Below are 20,871 nucleotides of genomic sequence, written 5' to 3' on the forward strand. Positions count from 1 at the left end.
GTGACCGTACACTGTGTTATGTGACCATACATTGTGTTATGTGACCATACATTGTGTAATGTGACCGTACAGTGTGTAATGTGACGTACACTGTGTTATGTGACCATACAATGTATAATGTGACCGTACAGTGTGTAATGTAACCATACACTGTGTTATGTGACCATACACTGTGTTATGTGACCATACACCGTGTTGTGACCGTACACTGTGCAATGTGACCTCTCATCGTGTAATGTAACCATACATTTTGTAATGTGACTGTACACTGTGTAATGTGACCATACACTGTGTAATGTGATCATATACTGTGCAATGTGACCATACACTGTGTAATGTGACCATACACTGTGTAATGTAACCATGCATTGTGTAATGTAACCATGCATTGTGTAATGTGACTGTACACTGTGCAATGTGACTGTACACTGTGCAATGTGACTGTACACTGTGCAATGTGACTGTACACTGTGCAATGTGACCATACACTGTGCAATGTGACCATACACTGTGTAATGTGACTGTACACTGTGTTATGTGACCATACACTGTGCAATGTTACTGTACACTGTGTAATGTGACCATACACTGTGCAATGTTACCATACACTGTGCAATGTGACCATACACTGTGTATTATGACCATACACTGTGCAATGTGACTGTACACTGTGTAATGTGATCATATACTGTGTTATGTGACCATACACTGTGCAATGTTACCGTACACTGTGTTATGTGACCTTACACTGTGTAATATGACCATACACTGTGTTATGTGACCATACACTGTGCAATGTGACTATACACTGTGTAATGTGACCATACACTGTGCAATGTAACCATACACTGTACAATGTGAAATGAACAAAATAAAACCGACCAGCAGAAAAATGGTAAAATACTGCAAGAGTTAAAAAGGACAGACATTTTGAGTTAAACTCTTTGTCAGTGTGACAGTACAGGAAACAATAATAAACAAACAGACAAAAGAGCCACATGGACATTACATGTGGAAAGCCTGAAATTGGGTATTCATGCCACCACTACCACCATCAAGCACTACAAGTTGATAAATTAGTGACTGTTTTAATTTGAGTCGTTTGGAGTCCTTACCATTAGCCAATCGAACCACAGTAATGCTCATATCAGAAATACCCTGGTGAGATACAGTACTGCTCTTGCAGTATTTTACCATTTTCCCGCTGGTCAGTTTTATTTTGTTCATTTTGCATTTTTATACTGCTTGTAGCATCACATTTTATTGTGAATTTTGTGTCTAGTTTTGTGACCTCATACTGTGTAATGTGACCTTACACTGTGTAAATTGACCTTATACTGCACAACGTGACCTTACACTGTGTAATGTAACCATACATTGTGTAATGTGACCGTACACTGTGTTATGTGACCATACATTGTGTAATGTGACCGTACAGTGTGTAATGTGACGTACACTGTGTTATGTGACCATACAATGTATAATGTGACCGTACAGTGTGTAATGTAACCATACACTGTGTTATGTGACCATACACTGTGTTATGTGACCATACACCGTGTTGTGACCGTACACTATGCAATGTGACCTCTCATCGTGTAATGTAACCATACATTGTGTAATGTGACTGTACACTGTGTAATGTGACCATACACTGTGTAATGTGATCATATACTGTGCAATGTGACCATACACTATGCAATGTGACCATACACTGTGTAATGTGACCATACACTGTGTAATGTGACCATACACTGTGTAATGTAACCATGCATTGTGTAATGTGACTGTACACTGTGCAATGTGACTGTACACTGTGCAATGTGACTGTACACTGTGCAATGTGACCATACACTGTGCAATGTGACCATATACTGTGTAATGTGACCATATACTGTGTAATGTGACCATACACTGTGCAATGTGACCATACACTGTGCAATGTGACCATACACTGTGTATTATGACCATACACTGTGCAATGTGACTGTACACTGTGTAATGTGATCATATACTGTGTTATGTGACCATACACTGTGCAATGTGACTATACACTGTGCAATGTTACCATACACTGTGCAATGTTACTGTACACTGTGTAATGTGACCATACACTGTGCAATGTTACCATACACTGTGCAATGTGACCATACACTGTGTATTATGACCATACACTGTGCAATGTGACTGTACACTGTGTAATGTGATCATATACTGTGTTATGTGACCATACACTGTGCAATGTGACTATACACTGTGTAATGTGACCATACACTGTGCAATGTGACCATACACTGTGTATTATGACCATACACTGTGCAATGTGACTGTACACTGTGTAATGTGATCATATACTGTGTTATGTGACCATACACTGTGCAATGTGACTATACACTGTGCAATGTTACCATACACTGTGCAATGTTACTGTACACTGTGTAATGTGACCATACACTGTGCAATGTTACCATACACTGTGCAATGTGACCATACACTGTGTATTATGACCATACACTGTGCAATGTGACTGTACACTGTGTAATGTGATCATATACTGTGTTATGTGACCATACACTGTGCAATGTGACTATACACTGTGCAATGTTACCATACACTGTGCAATGTGACCATACACTGTGTATTATGACCATACACTGTGCAATGTGACTGTACACTGTGTAATGTGATCATATACTGTGTTATGTGACCATACACTGTGCAATGTGACTATACACTGTGCAATGTAACCATACACTGTACAATGTGAAATGAACAAAATAAAACCGACCAGCAGAAAAATGGTAAAATACTGCAAGAGTTAAAAAGGACAGACATTTTGAGTTAAACTCTTTGTCAGTGTGACAGTACAGGAAACAATAATAAACAAACAGACAAAAGAGCCACATGGACATTACATGTGGAAAGCCTGAAATTGGGTATTCATGCCACCACTACCACCATCAAGCACTACGAGTTGATAAATTAGTGACTGTTTTAATTTGAGTCGTTTGGAGTCCTTACCATTAGCCAATCGAACCACAGTAATGCTCATATCAGAAATACCCTGGTGAGATACAGTACTGCTCTTGCAGTATTTTACCATTTTCCCGCTGGTCAGTTTTATTTTGTTCATTTTGCATTTTTATACTGCTTGTAGCATCACATTTTATTGTGAATTTTGTGTCTAGTTTTGTGACCTCATACTGTGTAATGTGACCTTACACTGTGTAAATTGACCTTATACTGCACAACGTGACCTTACACTGTGTAATGTAACCATACATTGTGTAATGTGACCGTACACTGTGTTATGTGACCATACATTGTGTAATGTGACCGTACAGTGTGTAATGTGACGTACACTGTGTTATGTGACCATACAATGTATAATGTGACCGTACAGTGTGTAATGTAACCATACACTGTGTTATGTGACCATACACTGTGTTATGTGACCATACACCGTGTTGTGACCGTACACTATGCAATGTGACCTCTCATCGTGTAATGTAACCATACATTGTGTAATGTGACTGTACACTGTGTAATGTGACCATACACTGTGTAATGTGATCATATACTGTGCAATGTGACCATACACTATGCAATGTGACCATACACTGTGTAATGTGACCATACACTGTGTAATGTAACCATGCATTGTGTAATGTGACTGTACACTGTGCAATGTGACTGTACACTGTGCAATGTGACCATACACTGTGCAATGTTACCGTACACTGTGCAATGTGACCGTACACTGTGTTATGTGACCATACACTGTGTTATGTGACCATACACTGTGCAATGTGACTATACACTGTGTAATGTGACCATACACTGTGCAATGTAACCATACACTGTACAATGTGAAATGAACAAAATAAAACCGACCAGCAGAAAAATGGTAAAATACTGCAAGAGTTAAAAAGGACAGACATTTTGAGTTAAACTCTTTGTCAGTGTGACAGTACAGGAAACAATAATAAACAAACAGACAAAAGAGCCACATGGACATTACATGTGGAAAGCCTGAAATTGGGTATTCATGCCACCACTACCACCATCAAGCACTACGAGTTGATAAATTAGTGACTGTTTTAATTTGAGTCGTTTGGAGTCCTTACCATTAGCCAATCGAACCACAGTAATGCTCATATCAGAAATACCCTGGTGAGATACAGTACTGCTCTTGCAGTATTTTACCATTTTCCCGCTGGTCAGTTTTATTTTGTTCATTTTGCATTTTTATACTGCTTGCAGCATCACATTTTATTGTGAATTTTGTGTCTAGTTTTGTGACCTCATACTGTGTAATGTGACCTTACACTGTGTAAATTGACCTTATACTGCACAACGTGACCTTACACTGTGTAATGTGACTGTAGTGTGCAATGTGACCTTACACTCATACAATGTGACCTTACAACAAAATTCACAAAACATACCCAAGTAGTAGTATGCATCAACTCCGGTTGATGGATATGTCAGAATTGATATTCCCCAATGTCACAAAAGGAACTAATCTAATAGAGGTCCATCAAAGGTACACATATGTTAAGTATAAAAGCAATTGGAGTAGCGGTTTCAAGAAAAAATCAAAACATTTTCACAAGAAATGACAAAAATATTTGCCAAAAATTTAAAATTTAAAATATTGTCACAAAATGAACAAATCTGACAGAGGTACCCAAGTTACCTACATAACAAGTATGAAAGCAATTGAGCTGGTAGTTTTCAAGAAGAAGTCAAAAATAAAATTGTTGATGGATGACAGACCTAATAAATGTATATGTTGTTTATTTACCTTCATGGTGTTAGGGTATTCAGTGATTTTTATTCCATAGACATGTGTTTTGTCAGAAATATCAATAAAACTTGGAAAACCAGCACAATTACCAGGATTTTTTTCTCTCCAGTAACATGCATTAATACGTTGAGTCTATGAATAGAAATAAAAGTAAAGTACCTTTACCCACATGCATTATAATAACATTATTACATTAAATACATCAAAAGATATATCTGTTATATTTACAAACTTCTATAGAACAATGATTTGACATGTACAATCAGGTCAAGAAGTTGAACACATGTGTTAATTGCATTGGGGTCATGCATTCCATGCATTGGAGGTGACTACTTAGTTTAGCCTGATAATCATGCATTCACTGCATTGGAGGTCACTAGAGGGTCAGGCATCATGCATTGGGGGTCATACAGGATCATGCATTTGCTACATTGGGGCCACAAGTGGTCAAGAATTTATTCCATTCCAGGGGTCATTACTTCATTGCATTATGGTTATCAGTTCATTGCATTGGGGTAATCAATTCATTGCATTGGGGTAATCAATTCATTACATTGGGTTAATCAATTCATTGCATTGGGGTAATCAATTCATCGCATTGGGGTTATCAGTTCATTGCATTGGGGTAATCAATTCATCGCATTGGGGTTATCAGTTCATTGCATTGGGGTAATCAATTCATCGCATTGGGGTTATCAGTTCATTGCATTGGGGTAATCAATTCATTGCATTGGGGTAATCAATTCATTGCATTGGGGTCATCAATTCATTACATTATGGGTATCAATTCATTGCACTGGGGTAATCAATTCATCACATTGGGGGTAATCAATTCATTGCATTGTGGTAATCAATTCATTACATTGGGGTAATCAATTCATTACATTGGGGTAATCAATTCATTGCATTGGGGTAATCAATTCATTACATTGGGGTAATCAATTCATTACATTGGGGTAATCAATTCATTACATTCGGGTAATCAATTCATTACATTCGGGTAATCAATTCATTGGGTTTATCAATTCATTGCATTGGGGTAATCAATTAATTACATTGGGGTAATCAATTCATTACATTGGGGTAATCAATTCATTACATTGGGTTTATCAATTCATTGCATTGGGGTAATCAATTCATTGCATTGGGTTTATCAATTCATTGCATTGGGGTAATCAATTCATTGCATTGGGGTAATCAATTCATTTCATTGGGGTCATCAATTCATTACATTGGGGTAATCAATTCATTACATTGGGGTAATCAATTCATTACATTGGGGGTAATCAATTCATTGCATTGGGGTAATCAATTCATTGCATTGGGGTAATCAATTCATTGCATTGGGGCCATCAATTCATTACATTGGGGGTAATCAATTCATTGCATTGGGGGTAATCAATTCATTGCATTGGGGTCATCAATTCATTGCATTGGGGTCATCAATTCATTGCATTGGGTTTATCAATTCATTGCATTGGGGTAATCAATTCATTACATTGGGGTAATCAATTCATTACATTGGGTTAATCAATTCATTGCATGGGGGTAATCAATTAATTACATTGGGGTAATCAATTCATTACATTGGGGTAATCAATTCATTACATTGGGGTAATCAATTCATTGCATCGGGGTAATCAATTCATTACATTGGGGTAATCAATTCATTGCATTGGGGGCATCAATTCATTACATTATGGTTATCAATTCATTACATTGGGGTAATCAATTCATTACATTGGGGTAATCAATTCATTACATTATGGTTATCAATTCATTACATTGGAGTTATCAATTCATTGCATTGGGGTAATCAATTCATCGCATTGGGGTAATCAATTCATCGCATTGGGGTAATCAATTCATCACATTGGGTTTATCATTTCATTGCATTGGGGTCATCAATTCATTACATTGTGGTCATCAATTCATTGCATTGGGGTAATCAATTCATCGCATTGGGGTAATCAATTCATCACATTGGGTTTATCAATTCATTGCATTGGGGTCATCAATTCATTGCATTGGGGTAATCAATTCATTGCATTGGGGTAATCAATTCATTGCATTGGGGTCATCAATTCATTACATTATGGTTATCAATTCATTACATTGGGTTTATCAATTCATTGCATTGGGGTAATCAATTCATTGCATTGGGGTCATCAATTCATTACATTGGGGTAATCAATTCATTGCATTGGGGTAATCAATTCATTGCATTGGGGTCATCAATTCATTACATTATGGTTATCAATTCATTACATTGGGTTTATCAATTCATTGCATTGGGGTAATCAATTCATTGCATTGGGGTCATCAATTCATTACATTGGGGTAATCAATTCATTACATTGGGGTAATCAATTCATTACATTGGGTTTATCAATTCATTGCATTGGGGTAATCAATTCATTGCATTGGAGTAATCAAATCATTAAATTGGGGGTAATCAATTCATTGCATTGGGGTAATCAATTCATTACATTGGGGTAATCAATTCATTACATTGGGGTAATCAATTCATTGCATTGGGGTAATCAATTCATTACATTGGGGTAATCAATTCATTACATTGGGGTAATCAATTCATTGCATTGGGGTAATCAATTCATTGCATTGGGGTAATCAATTCATTACATTGGGGTAATCAATTCATTGCATAGGGGTATAATCAATTCATTACATTGGGGTAATCAATTCATTGCATTGGGGTAATCAATTCATTACATTGGGGTAATCAATTCATTGCATTGGGGCCATCAATTCATTACATTATGGTTATCAATTCATTGCATTGGGGTAATCAATTCATTGCATTGGGGTAATCAATTCATTGCATTGGGGTAATCAATTCATTGCATTGGGGTCATCAATTCATTGCATTGGGTTTATCAATTCATTGCATTATGGTTATCAATTCATTGCATTGGGGTAATCAATTCATTACATTATGGTCATCAATTCATTGCATTATGGTCATCAATTCATTGCATTGGGGTAATCAATTCATTGCATTGGGGTAATCAATTCATTGCATTGGGGTAATCAATTCATTGCATTGGGTAATTAATTCATTACATTAAGGTTATCAATTCATTGCATTGGGGTAATCAATTCATTGCATTGGAGTCGTCATCAATTCATTGCATTGGGGTAATCAATTCATTACATTGGGGTAATCAATTCATTGCATTGGGGTAATCAATTCATTGCATTGGGGAAATCAATTCATTACATTGGGGTAATCAATTCATTGCATTGGGGTAATCAATTCATTACATTGGGTTAATCAATTCATTGCATTGGGGTAATCAATTCATTGCATTGGGTTTATCAATTCATTGCATTGGGGTAATCAATTCATTGCATTGGGGTAATCAATTCATTGCATTGGGGAAATCAATTCATTACATTGGGGTAATCAATTCATTGCATTCGGGTAATCAATTCATTACATTGGGTTAATCAATTCATTGCATTGGTGTAATCAATTCATTGCATTGGGGTAATCAATTCATTGCATTGGGGTAATCAATTCATTGCATTGGAGTAATCAATTCATTGCATTGGGGCAATCAATTCATTGCATTGGGGTAATCAATTCATCGCATTGGGGTAATCAATTCATCGCATTGGGTTTATCAATTCATCGCATTGGGTTTATCAATTCATTGCATTGGGTTTATCAATTCATTACATTGGGGTAATTAATTCATTGCATTGGGGTAATCAATTCATTGCATTGGGTAATCAATTCATCGCATTGGGGTAATCAATTCATTGCATTGAGGTAATCAATTCATCAACTTGGGGTAATAAATACATTACATTGGGGTAATCAATTCATTGCATTGGGGTAATCAATTCATTGCATCGGCGTCATCAATTCATTACATTGGGGTCATCAATTCATTACATTATGGGTATCAATTCATTGCATTGGGGTAATCAATTCATTGCATTGGGTCATCAATTCATTGCATTGGGGTAATCAATTCATTGCATTGGGGTAATCAATTCATTGCATTGGGGTAATCAATTCATTGCATTGGGGTAATCAATTCATTGCATTGGGGTAATCAATTCATTGCATTGGGTCATCAATTCATTGCATTGGGGTAATCAATTCATTGCATTGGGGTAATCAATTCATTTCATTGGGGTCATCAATTCATTGCATTGGGGTCATCAATTCATTGCATTGGGGTCATCAATTCATTGCATTGGGGTCATCAATTCATTGCATTGGGGTCATCAATTCATTGCATTGGGGTCATCAATTCATTGCATTGGGGTCATCAATTCATTGCATTGGGGTCATCAATTCATTGCATTGGGGTCATCAATTCATTGCATTGGAGTCATCAATTCATTGCATTGGAGTCATCAATTCATTACATTGGGGTAATCAATTCATTGCATTGGGGTAATCAATTCATTGCATTGGGGTAATCAATTCATTACATTGGGGTCATCAATTCATTGCATTGGGATCATCAATTCATTGCATTGGGGTAATCAATTCATTACATTGGGGTCATCAATTCATTTCATTGGGGTCATCAATTCATTACATTATGGGTATCAATTCATTGCATTGTTTAATCAATTCATTGCATTGGGTCATCAATTCATTTCATTGGGGTAATCAATTCATTACATTGGGGTCATCAATTCATTACATTATGGTTATCAATTCATTGCATTGGGGTAATCAATTCATTGCATTGGGGTAATCAATTCATTGCATTGGGGTCATCAATTCATTGCATTGGGTTTATCAATTCATTGCATTATGGTTATCATTCATTGCATTGGGGTAATCAATTCATTACATTATGGTCATCAATTCATTGCATTATGGTCATCAATTCATTGCATTGGGGTAATCAATTCATTGCATTGGGGTAATCAATTCATTGCATTGGGGTAATCAATTCATTGCATTGGGTAATCAATTCATTACATTATGGTTATCAATTCATTGCATTGGGGTAATCAATTCATTGCATTGGAGTCGTCATCAATTCATTGCATTGGGGTAATCAATTCATTACTTTGGGGTAATCAATTCATTACATTATGGTTATCAATTCATTACATTGGGGTAATCAATTAATTGCATTGGGGTCATCAATTCATTACATTATGGTTATCAATTCATTGCATTGGGGTAATCAATTCATTACATTGGGTTTATCAATTCATTGCATTGGGGTAATCAATTCATTACATTGGGTTTATCAATTCATTGCATTGGGGGTAATCAATTCATTGCATTGGGGTAATCAATTCATTGCATTGGGGAAATCAATTCATTACATTGGGGTAATCAATTCATTGCATTGGGGTAATCAATTCATTACATTGGGTTAATCAATTCATTGCATTGGGGTAATCAATTCATTGCATTGGGGTAATCAATTCATTGCATTGGGGTAATCAATTCATTGCATTGGAGTAATCAATTCATTGCATTGGGGCAATCAATTCATTGCATTGGGGTAATCAATTCATCGCATTGGGGTAATCAATTCATCGCATTGGGTTTATCAATTCATTGCATTGGGTTTATCAATTCATTACATTGGGGTAATTAATTCATTGCATTGGGGTAATCAATTCATTGCATTGGGTAATCAATTCATCGCATTGGGGTAATCAATTCATTGCATTGGGGTAATCAATTCATCAACTTGGGGTAATAAATACATTACATTGGGGTAATCAATTCATTGCAATGGGGTAATCAATTCATTGCATCGGGGTCATCAATTCATTACATTGGGGTCATCAATTCATTACATTATGGGTATCAATTCATTGCATTGGGGTAATCAATTCATTGCATTGGGGTCATCAATTCATTTCATTGGGGTCATCAATTCATTGCATTGGGGTCATCAATTCATTGCATTGGGGTCATCAATTCATTGCATTGGGGTCATCAATTCATTGCATTGGGGTCATCAATTCATTGCATTGGGGTCATCAATTCATTGCATTGGGGTCATCAATTCATTGCATTGGGGTCATCAATTCATTGCATTGGGGTCATCAATTCATTGCATTGGGGTAATCAATTCATTACATTGGGGTCATCAATTCATTTCATTGGGGTCATCAATTCATTACATTATGGGTATCAATTCATTGCATTGTTTAATCAATTCATTGCATTGGGTCATCAATTCATTTCATTGGGGTAATCAATTCATTGCATTGGGTCATCAATTCATTACATTGGGGTAATTAATTCATTGCATTGGGGTAATCAATTCATTGCATTGGGTAATCAATTCATCGCATTGGGGTAATCAATTCATTGCATTGGGGTTATCAATTCATTACATTGGGGTAATCAATTCATCAACTTGGGGTAATAAATACATTACATTGGGGTAATCAATTCATTGCATTGGGGTAATCAATTCATTGCATCGGCGTCATCAATTCATTACATTGGGGTCATCAATTCATTACATTATGGGTATCAATTCATTGCATTGGGGTAATCAATTCATTGCATTGGGGTCATCAATTCATTGCATTGGGGTCATCAATTCATTGCATTGGGGTCATCAATTCATTGCATTGGGGTCATCAATTCATTGCATTGGGGTCATCAATTCATTGCATTGGGGTCATCAATTCATTGCATTGGGGTCATCAATTCATTGCATTGGGGTCATCAATTCATTGCATTGGGGTCATCAATTCATTGCATTGGAGTCATCAATTCATTGCATTGGAGTCATCAATTCATTACATTGGGGTAATCAATTCATTGCATTGGGGTAATCAATTCATTGCATTGGGGTAATCAATTCATTACATTGGGGTCATCAATTCATTGCATTGGGATCATCAATTCATTGCATTGGGGTAATCAATTCATTACATTGGGGTCATCAATTCATTTCATTGGGGTCATCAATTCATTACATTATGGGTATCAATTCATTGCATTGTTTAATCAATTCATTGCATTGGGTCATCAATTCATTTCATTGGGGTAATCAATTCATTACATTGGGGTCATCAATTCATTACATTATGGTTATCAATTCATTGCATTGGGGTAATCAATTCATTGCATTGGGGTAATCAATTCATTGCATTGGGGTCATCAATTCATTGCATTGGGTTCATCAATTCATTGCATTATGGTTATCATTCATTGCATTGGGGTAATCAATTCATTACATTATGGTCATCAATTCATTGCATTGGGGTAATCAATTCATTGCATTGGGGTAATCAATTCATTGCATTGGGGTAATCAATTCATTGCATTGGGTAATCAATTCATTACATTATGGTTATCAATTCATTGCATTGGGGTAATCAATTCATTGCATTGGAGTCGTCATCAATTCATTGCATTGGGGTAATCAATTCATTACTTTGGGGTAATCAATTCATTACATTATGGTTATCAATTCATTACATTGGGGTAATCAATTAATTGCATTGGGGTCATCAATTCATTACATTATGGTTATCAATTCATTGCATTGGGGTAATCAATTCATTACATTGGGTTTATCAATTCATTGCATTGGGGTAATCAATTCATTACATTGGGTTTATCAATTCATTGCATTGGGGGTAATCAATTCATTGCATTGGGGTAATCAATTCATTGCATTGGGGAAATCAATTCATTACATTGGGGTAATCAATTCATTGCATTGGGGTAATCAATTCATTACATTGGGTTAATCAATTCATTGCATTGGGGTAATCAATTCATTGCATTGGGGTAATCAATTCATTGCATTGGGGTAATCAATTCATTGCATTGGAGTAATCAATTCATTGCATTGGGGCAATCAATTCATTGCATTGGGGTAATCAATTCATCGCATTGGGGTAATCAATTCATCGCATTGGGTTTATCAATTCATTGCATTGGGTTTATCAATTCATTACATTGGGGTAATTAATTCATTGCATTGGGGTAATCAATTCATTGCATTGGGTAATCAATTCATCGCATTGGGGTAATCAATTCATTGCATTGGGGTAATCAATTCATCAACTTGGGGTAATAAATACATTACATTGGGGTAATCAATTCATTGCAATGGGGTAATCAATTCATTGCATCGGGGTCATCAATTCATTACATTGGGGTCATCAATTCATTACATTATGGGTATCAATTCATTGCATTGGGGTAATCAATTCATTGCATTGGGGTCATCAATTCATTTCATTGGGGTCATCAATTCATTGCATTGGGGTCATCAATTCATTGCATTGGGGTCATCAATTCATTGCATTGGGGTCATCAATTCATTGCATTGGGGTCATCAATTCATTGCATTGGGGTCATCAATTCATTGCATTGGGGTCATCAATTCATTGCATTGGGGTCATCAATTCATTGCATTGGGGTCATCAATTCATTGCATTGGGGTAATCAATTCATTACATTGGGGTCATCAATTCATTTCATTGGGGTCATCAATTCATTACATTATGGGTATCAATTCATTGCATTGTTTAATCAATTCATTGCATTGGGTCATCAATTCATTTCATTGGGGTAATCAATTCATTGCATTGGGTCATCAATTCATTTCATTGGGGTCATCAATTCATTGCATTGGGGTCATCAATTCATTGCATTGGGGTCATCAATTCATTGCATTGGGGTCATCAATTCATTGCATTGGGGTCATCAATTCATTGCATTGGGGTCATCAATTCATTGCATTGGGGTCATCAATTCATTGCATTGGGGTCATCAATTCATTGCATTGGGGTCATCAATTCATTGCATTGGGGTAATCAATTCATTGCATTGGGGTCATCAATTCATTTCATTGGGGTCATCAATTCATTACATTATGGGTATCAATTCATTGCATTGTTTAATCAATTCATTGCATTGGGTCATCAATTCATTTCATTGGGGTAATCAATTCATTACATTGGGGTCATCAATTCATTACATTATGGTTATCAATTCATTGCATTGGGGTAATCAATTCATTGCATAGGGGTAATCAACTCATTACATTATGGGTATCAATTCATTGCATTGGGGTAATCAATTCATTGCATTGGGTCATCAATTCATTTCATTGGAGTAATCAATTCATTGCATTGGGGTCATCAATTCATTGCATTGGGGTAATCAATTCATTGCATTGGGTCATCAATTCATTTCATTGGGGTAATCAATTCATTTCATTGGGGTCATCAATTCATTGCATGGGGGTCATCAATTTATTGCATTGGGGTAATCAATTCATTGCATTGGAGTAATCAATTCATTGCATTGGGGTCATCAATTCATTGCATTGGGGTCATCAATTCATTGCATTGGGTCATCAATTCATTGTATTGGGGTCATCAATTTATTGCATTGGGGTCGTCAATTCATTGCATTGGGGTCATCAATTCATTGCATTGGGGTCATCAATTCATTGCATTGGGGTCATCAATTCATTAAATTATGTTTATCAATTCATTGCACTGGGGTAATCAATTCATTGCATTGGGGTCATCAATTCATTGCATTGGGGTAATCAATTCATTGCATTGGGTCATCAATTCATTTCATTGGGGTAATCAATTCATTTCATTGGGGTCATCAATTCATTGCATTGGGGTCATCAATTTATTGCATTGGGGTAATCAATTCATTGCATTGGAGTAATCAATTCATTGCATTGGGGTCATCAATTCATTGCATTGGGGTCATCAATTCATTGCATTGGGTCATCAATTCATTGTATTGGGGTCATCAATTTATTGCATTGGGGTCGTCAATTCATTGCATTGGGGTCATCAATTCATTGCATTGGGGTCATCAATTCATTGCATTGGGGTCATCAATTCATTAAATTATGTTTATCAATTCATTGCATTCGGGTAATCAATTCATTACATTATGGGTATCAATTCATTGCATTGGGGTAATCAATTCATTGCATTGGGGTAATCAATTCATTACATTGGGGTCATCAATTTATTGCATTGGGGTAATCAATTCATTACATTGGGGTCATCAATTTATTGCATTGGGGTCATCAATTTATTGCATTGGGGTAATCAATTCATTGCATTGGGGTAATCAATTCATTGCATTGGGGTCATCAATTCATTGCATTGGGGTAATCAATTCATTGCATTGGGGTAATCAATTCATTGCATTGGGGTAATCAATTCATTACATTGGGTTCATCAATTTATTGCATCGGGGTAATCAATTTATTGCATTGGGGTAATCAATTCATTGCATTGGGGTAATCAATTCATTACATTATGGGTATCAATTCATTGCATTGGGGTAATCAATTCATTGCATTGGAGTAATCAATTCATTGCAATGGGGTCATCAATTCATTGCATTGGGTCATCAATTCATTTCATTGGGGTAATCAATTCATTGCATTGGGGTCATCAATTCATTGCATTGGGGTCATCAATTCATTGCATTGGGGTCATCAATTCATTACATTATGGTTATCAATTCATTGCATTGGGGTAATCAATTCATTGCATTGGATAATCAATTCATTGCATTGGGGTAATCAACTCATTGCATTGGGGTAATCAATTCATTGCATTGGGGTAATCAATTCATTACATTATGGGTATCAATTCATTGCATTGGGGTCGTCAATTCATTGCATTGGGGTCATCAATTCATTGCATAGGGGTCATCAATTCATTGCATTGGGGTAATCAATTCATTGCATTGGGGTCATCAATTCATTACATTGGGGTAATCAATTCATTACATTGGGGTAATCAATTCATTACATTGGGGTAATCAATTCATTGCATAGGGGTAATCAATTCATTACATTATGGGTATCAATTCATTGCATTGGGGTCATCAATTTATTGCATTGGGGTCATCAATTCATTGCATTGGGGTCATCAATTCATTGCATTGGGGTAATCAATTCATTGCATTGGGGTAATCAATTCATTACATTGGGGTAATCAATTCATTACATTGGGGTAATCAATTCATTACATTGGGGTAATCAATTCATTGCCTAGGGGTAATCAATTCATTACATTATGGGTATCAATTCATTGCATTGGGGTCATCAATTTATTGCATTGGGGTCATCAATTCATTGCATTGGGGTAATCAATTCATTGCATTGGGGTAATCAATTCATTACATTGGGGTAATCAATTCATTACATTGGGGTAATCAATTCATTGCATAGGGGTAATCAATTCATTACATTATGGGTATCAATTCATTGCATTGGGGTCATCAATTCATTACATTGGGGTAATCAATTCATTGCATTGGGGTAATCAATTCATTGCATTGGGGTAATCAATTCATTGCATTGGGTAATCAATTCATTACATTATGGTTATCAATTCATTGCATTGGGGTAATCAATTCATTGCATTGGGGTAATCAATTCATTGCATAGGGGTAATCAATTCATTACATTATGGGTATCAATTCATTGCATTGGGGTCATCAATTTATTGCATTGGGGTCATCAATTCATTTCATAGGGGTAATCAATTCATTACATTATGGGTATCAATTCATTGCATTGGAGTAATCAATTCATTGCATTGGGGTCATCAATTCATTGCATTGGGGTCATCAATTCATTGCATTGGGGTCATCAATTCATTGCATTGGGGTCATCAATTTATTGCATAGGGGTAATCAATTCATTACATTGGGGTAATCAATTCATTACATTATGGGTATCAATTCATTGCATTGGGGTCATCAATTTATTGCATTGGGGTCATCAATTCATTGCATTGGGGTCATCAATTTATTGCATTGGGGTCATCAATTCATTGCATTGGGGTCATCAATTCATTGCATTGGAGTCATCAATTTATTGCATTGGGGTCATCAATTCATTGCATTGGGGTCATCAATTCATTGCATTGGGGTCATCAATTCATTGCATTGGAGTCATCAATTTATTGCATTGGGGTCATCAATTCATTGCATTGGGGTAATCAATTCATTACATTGGAGTCGTCAATTCATTGCATTGGGGTCATCAATTCATTACATTATGGGTATCAATTCATTGCATTGGAGTAATCAATTCATTGCATTGGGGTAATAAATACATTACATTGGGGTAATCAATTCATTGCATTGGGGTCATCAATTCATTGCATTGGGGTCATCAATTTATTGCATTGGGGTCATCAATTCATTGCATTGGGGTCATCAATTCATTGCATTGGGGTCATCAATACATTACATTGGGGTAATCAATTCATTGCATTGGGGTCATCAATTCATTGCATTGGGGTCATCAATTCATTGCATTGGAGTCATCAATTTATTGCATTGGGGTCATCAATTCATTGCATTGGGGTCATCAATTCATTACATTGGGGTAATCAATTCATTGCATTGGGGTAATCAATTCATTGCATTGGGGTCATCAATTCATTGCATTGGGGTCATCAATTTATCACATTGGGGGCAGATTTATGGCACAAGTGTGCACAGTATGATGTAGTATACAAGACCAATCAGAAAACAGATAAAAAATAATACAACTTTAGGATTGCACATGCACAGTTTCAATGGCAGGGTTGCTTGAAGACAAAGATGAAATAGACTCACTGACAATGGAACGTGTACGCCAAGTGCACTAAGCATTTTTGCTGCCCAGGGTCCTACTGTTAGTATTAAACTTTTTGCTTTGTAACTTCCTTTATTTGTACGTATTGTTAAAACATCACCAGGGAAGACATCAATATACTTTTCCTCATCATGTATTACTCCACCATTTCTCACAAAAAGTTCCTGTATCATAGAAAAACTGAATTTTAGTGTTGTATGTTTGTGATTGAAGATTAATTATTATACTTGTCCTTGTTATTATTCATGCAGCATTATAAATTCACAAACCCAAAAATGTGTTTCATTGCATTTGATAATTTGTCCTGAAAATGAAGCAGGGTTATAATAGGGTGCATAGAAAGCTCAGAAACATGTGTCAAGGTTCAATACATACACATTTAATGTACCTGAGTTAGAATGATCTGAATATAAATACATATAACTAGAGATGCTAGAAAGTGGTCTCATTTTAAATGAATTAAATACAATACTCTGATATTTACTGAACACTCATTTCTGCCTCAGCATTGCTCATGCTGCTTTATACATTGGTTCAAAATTAATAATAACTTTATTACACTACTATGCCATCAGAGGGCGCAGTATGGTAAATAAAATACAAATCATAAGAAAAAATACAGTAGCTAGACTATAAGATAAAATTAAAAGTAAAAGATGTTAAAAGCTTAATAGGAAAAACAAATTAAGGATAGTTACAGGATTCTCCCAATGTAGAGGTGATAGCTATCATATACCTGATTTCTGTTTTGCCTTATTTAGAAACTTATTAATGATACATTCATCTGACTAGAGTATGCATGTACCAAGTCTTAACACATTTGAGCAAAACTTCAAAAAACATGCTGAAAATAGTTAATTAGTATGCAAAATAATTAATGCACTGTACTAAAATCACAGCACAAACTATAATAATAATAATGTTTATTCAACCTTTGTATCAGCAGCATGAAAACAGTAATACATATATTTAAATTACATTCATCATTTCTTTTCTATATTGCCATAAATCATAAACTATCTGTGTAGCAAAATTACATTCCAGTGCACAGTGATTAGTGAGATATTAGAAAAACAGTTTTAAGATTTGACACACACATCATCCATACAGATACTGGTCTCTGGTCTGCATGAAATTTATGAACTTGTCAGTTTGAGAGCAAAAACTAATTTTAAATAAAACAAGAAATATTAAGCCATCAGAGATGTGGCATATTACACCCCCCCCCAAAAAACATGGTTTTAAGAGGTAAAAGTAACTATTTTGATGATTTGTTGCAGTTACTGTCATGAGATATACCGGATTCTGCCATAAATTTGACCATCCGAAAAATCGTCGATTTCACGGCTGGTGGACGCTTATTTAGGGTTCAAAATGTCATAAAATAAAAAGATCATCAATTTTTGGGGGGGGGGACTTCTATTTTCATTGAAAAAGCTAATCTAAAATTTTATTTTAAATTTTTTTTTCTTGCTGAATTAAAAAGTAGACCGCCTAAAATTTCATTACAATGTCACCCAGTATAATTTTTCTCCAAAAAAATCACATTAACGAACCTGGTACATCAAATTTTTTTAAATTTCATAGTATGATTATGAATATAAATTATAATCTGTGTTAATGCTCAATTATGACATGCATTGACCAAGCTGGCATCCCCCTTTCATATTTTGACACCTCCCATGCCACATTGTACTTCATGCAATATTTGCTCACATTTCGTCCTTCGGTCGGATTTACATTAATTAACACCAGACTGTTCATTCGCTTATCCGTGCTCGCATCCTCTTCAAGCATCAGTTCGTTTTGCCGCACCGTACGATACATAAAAATGAACACACATACATAAAATCCATTTATCTGAACTCAACAGGATGTGTTAAACTTAAACAGTGTGTAACAGACAGCTTCACAATTAATAGAGGAATTAGACAAGGGGATGGACTCAGCCCACTCCTTTTCAATATCTATGTAAATGACATTAAAACATCATTAGACTTGGCTCGTAATGACCCACCAAGTCTCCTAAACACAAGTCTCCCATGTCTGCTATATGCAGACGACCTTGTAGTATTATCCCAATCACATACTGGCTTACAAAATGCCATAAATTCTCTTGAAACTTACTGTCAGAAATGGAAACTCAATATTAATATCTCTAAGTCAAAAATCATCATGTTTAGTAGGTCAAAAAAATCACAGGACAAACTAAAATTATATGTTGATGGAAAGGAACTTGAAAATACAAAAACCTACACATACCTCGGCATTAAACTACACAAATCAGGTAAATTCATCGGAGCACAAGAAGACCTCAGAGCTAGAGCAATGAAGGCATGTTTCAAAATGAAACAAATGCTATTCTCAGAAAAACTAACTCCAATCAAAACATACTTAAAAATGTTCGATGCAGTTGTAAAACCAATTATGCTTTACTGCAGTGAAATTTGGACGAGCGAGAACATCAATAAATCGCATCTAATGGCAAATCTGTCAACACCAATGGAAAAAGTACAAATACATTTCTGCAAATACTTTCTAAAAGTAAATAGCAAAGCAAGTAATTTGGCAAGCCTACTAGAGTTGGGAAGATATCCTCTCCTAGCATCAAGCTTAAAATATATGATCAAATATTGGATCAAAATTAATAATTCTAACCCAAATTCGCTAGTACATGAAGCTTACAATCTTGGGATACATCTTGATAAAAAAGGAAAAGACAACTGGGTAACAGACATAAAACAAATTTTAGAAAATTTAAATATGGGAAATATTTGGGAAAACCATAAATCTCTTGATGAAAAACAAATCACTGAAACAGTAACGCGCAAACTAGAACAATCCTTTGAAATACATAGTACAGAAACATTACACGATGACAATAAAGGTAAAAACCATAAAAACAAGTTACGAACCTATAGGAAAATTAAAACAGAATTTGCATATGAAAAATATCTCACCACAATCAAAAATCCAAATCATAGAGCAGCTATGACAAAACTCAGAATAAGTGCTCATACCCTTCAAATCGAAAGGGGCAGATATAATAACATTTTAGCGGAGGACCGAATTTGCCCAGTTTGTGACAAACAGGAAATTGAAAACGAAAAACATTTTCTTCTCAATTGTGATTTATACAAGAAGGAACGAGAAATCATGATCAAGAATATTAAATACAATATAAGCAACTTGGGGACGGATGACGAAAAACTTACAAATATACTAAAAATTAAAAATGACAAAACAATCATTGAACTAGGAAAATTCATCCACACTTGTTTCAAATTACGACAAGAAAAAATCTTAAAATGCCAGTTGCCTCAACCAACCGCCAAATAATTTAATTTTATTTTTTATTTTCTATTGTCTTTGAATGTCTTGTGTTTTTTTTTTTTTTTTTGTTTGCTATCTTTTTTGTATTACTTTATTGTA

At 35.4% G+C, this 20,871-nt stretch overlaps 1 protein-coding gene across 2 annotated transcripts in view; it reads right to left on the minus strand.

The window, feature by feature from the left end:
• Window positions 1-20,871, minus strand: part of LOC146733846 (peroxisomal sarcosine oxidase-like) — a 161,097-nt gene that overhangs the window by 85,823 nt on the left and 54,403 nt on the right. The window contains exons 4-5 of one of the 2 annotated variants that reach the window (XM_085491420.1): window positions 17,421-17,603; window positions 4,808-4,942 (exon numbers count right to left, since the gene is read on the minus strand). In XM_085491420.1, the coding sequence (XP_085347546.1) occupies window positions 4,808-4,942; window positions 17,421-17,603 (318 nt within the window). The remainder of the gene's footprint in view (window positions 1-4,807; window positions 4,943-17,420; window positions 17,604-20,871) is intronic. The other variant, XM_085491421.1, reaches the window with a different exon arrangement.

This window comes from Saccoglossus kowalevskii, chromosome 16 (assembly GCF_978046115.1).
Source record: "Saccoglossus kowalevskii chromosome 16, keSacKowa6.1, whole genome shotgun sequence".
Taxonomy (NCBI): Eukaryota; Metazoa; Hemichordata; class Enteropneusta; family Harrimaniidae; genus Saccoglossus; species Saccoglossus kowalevskii.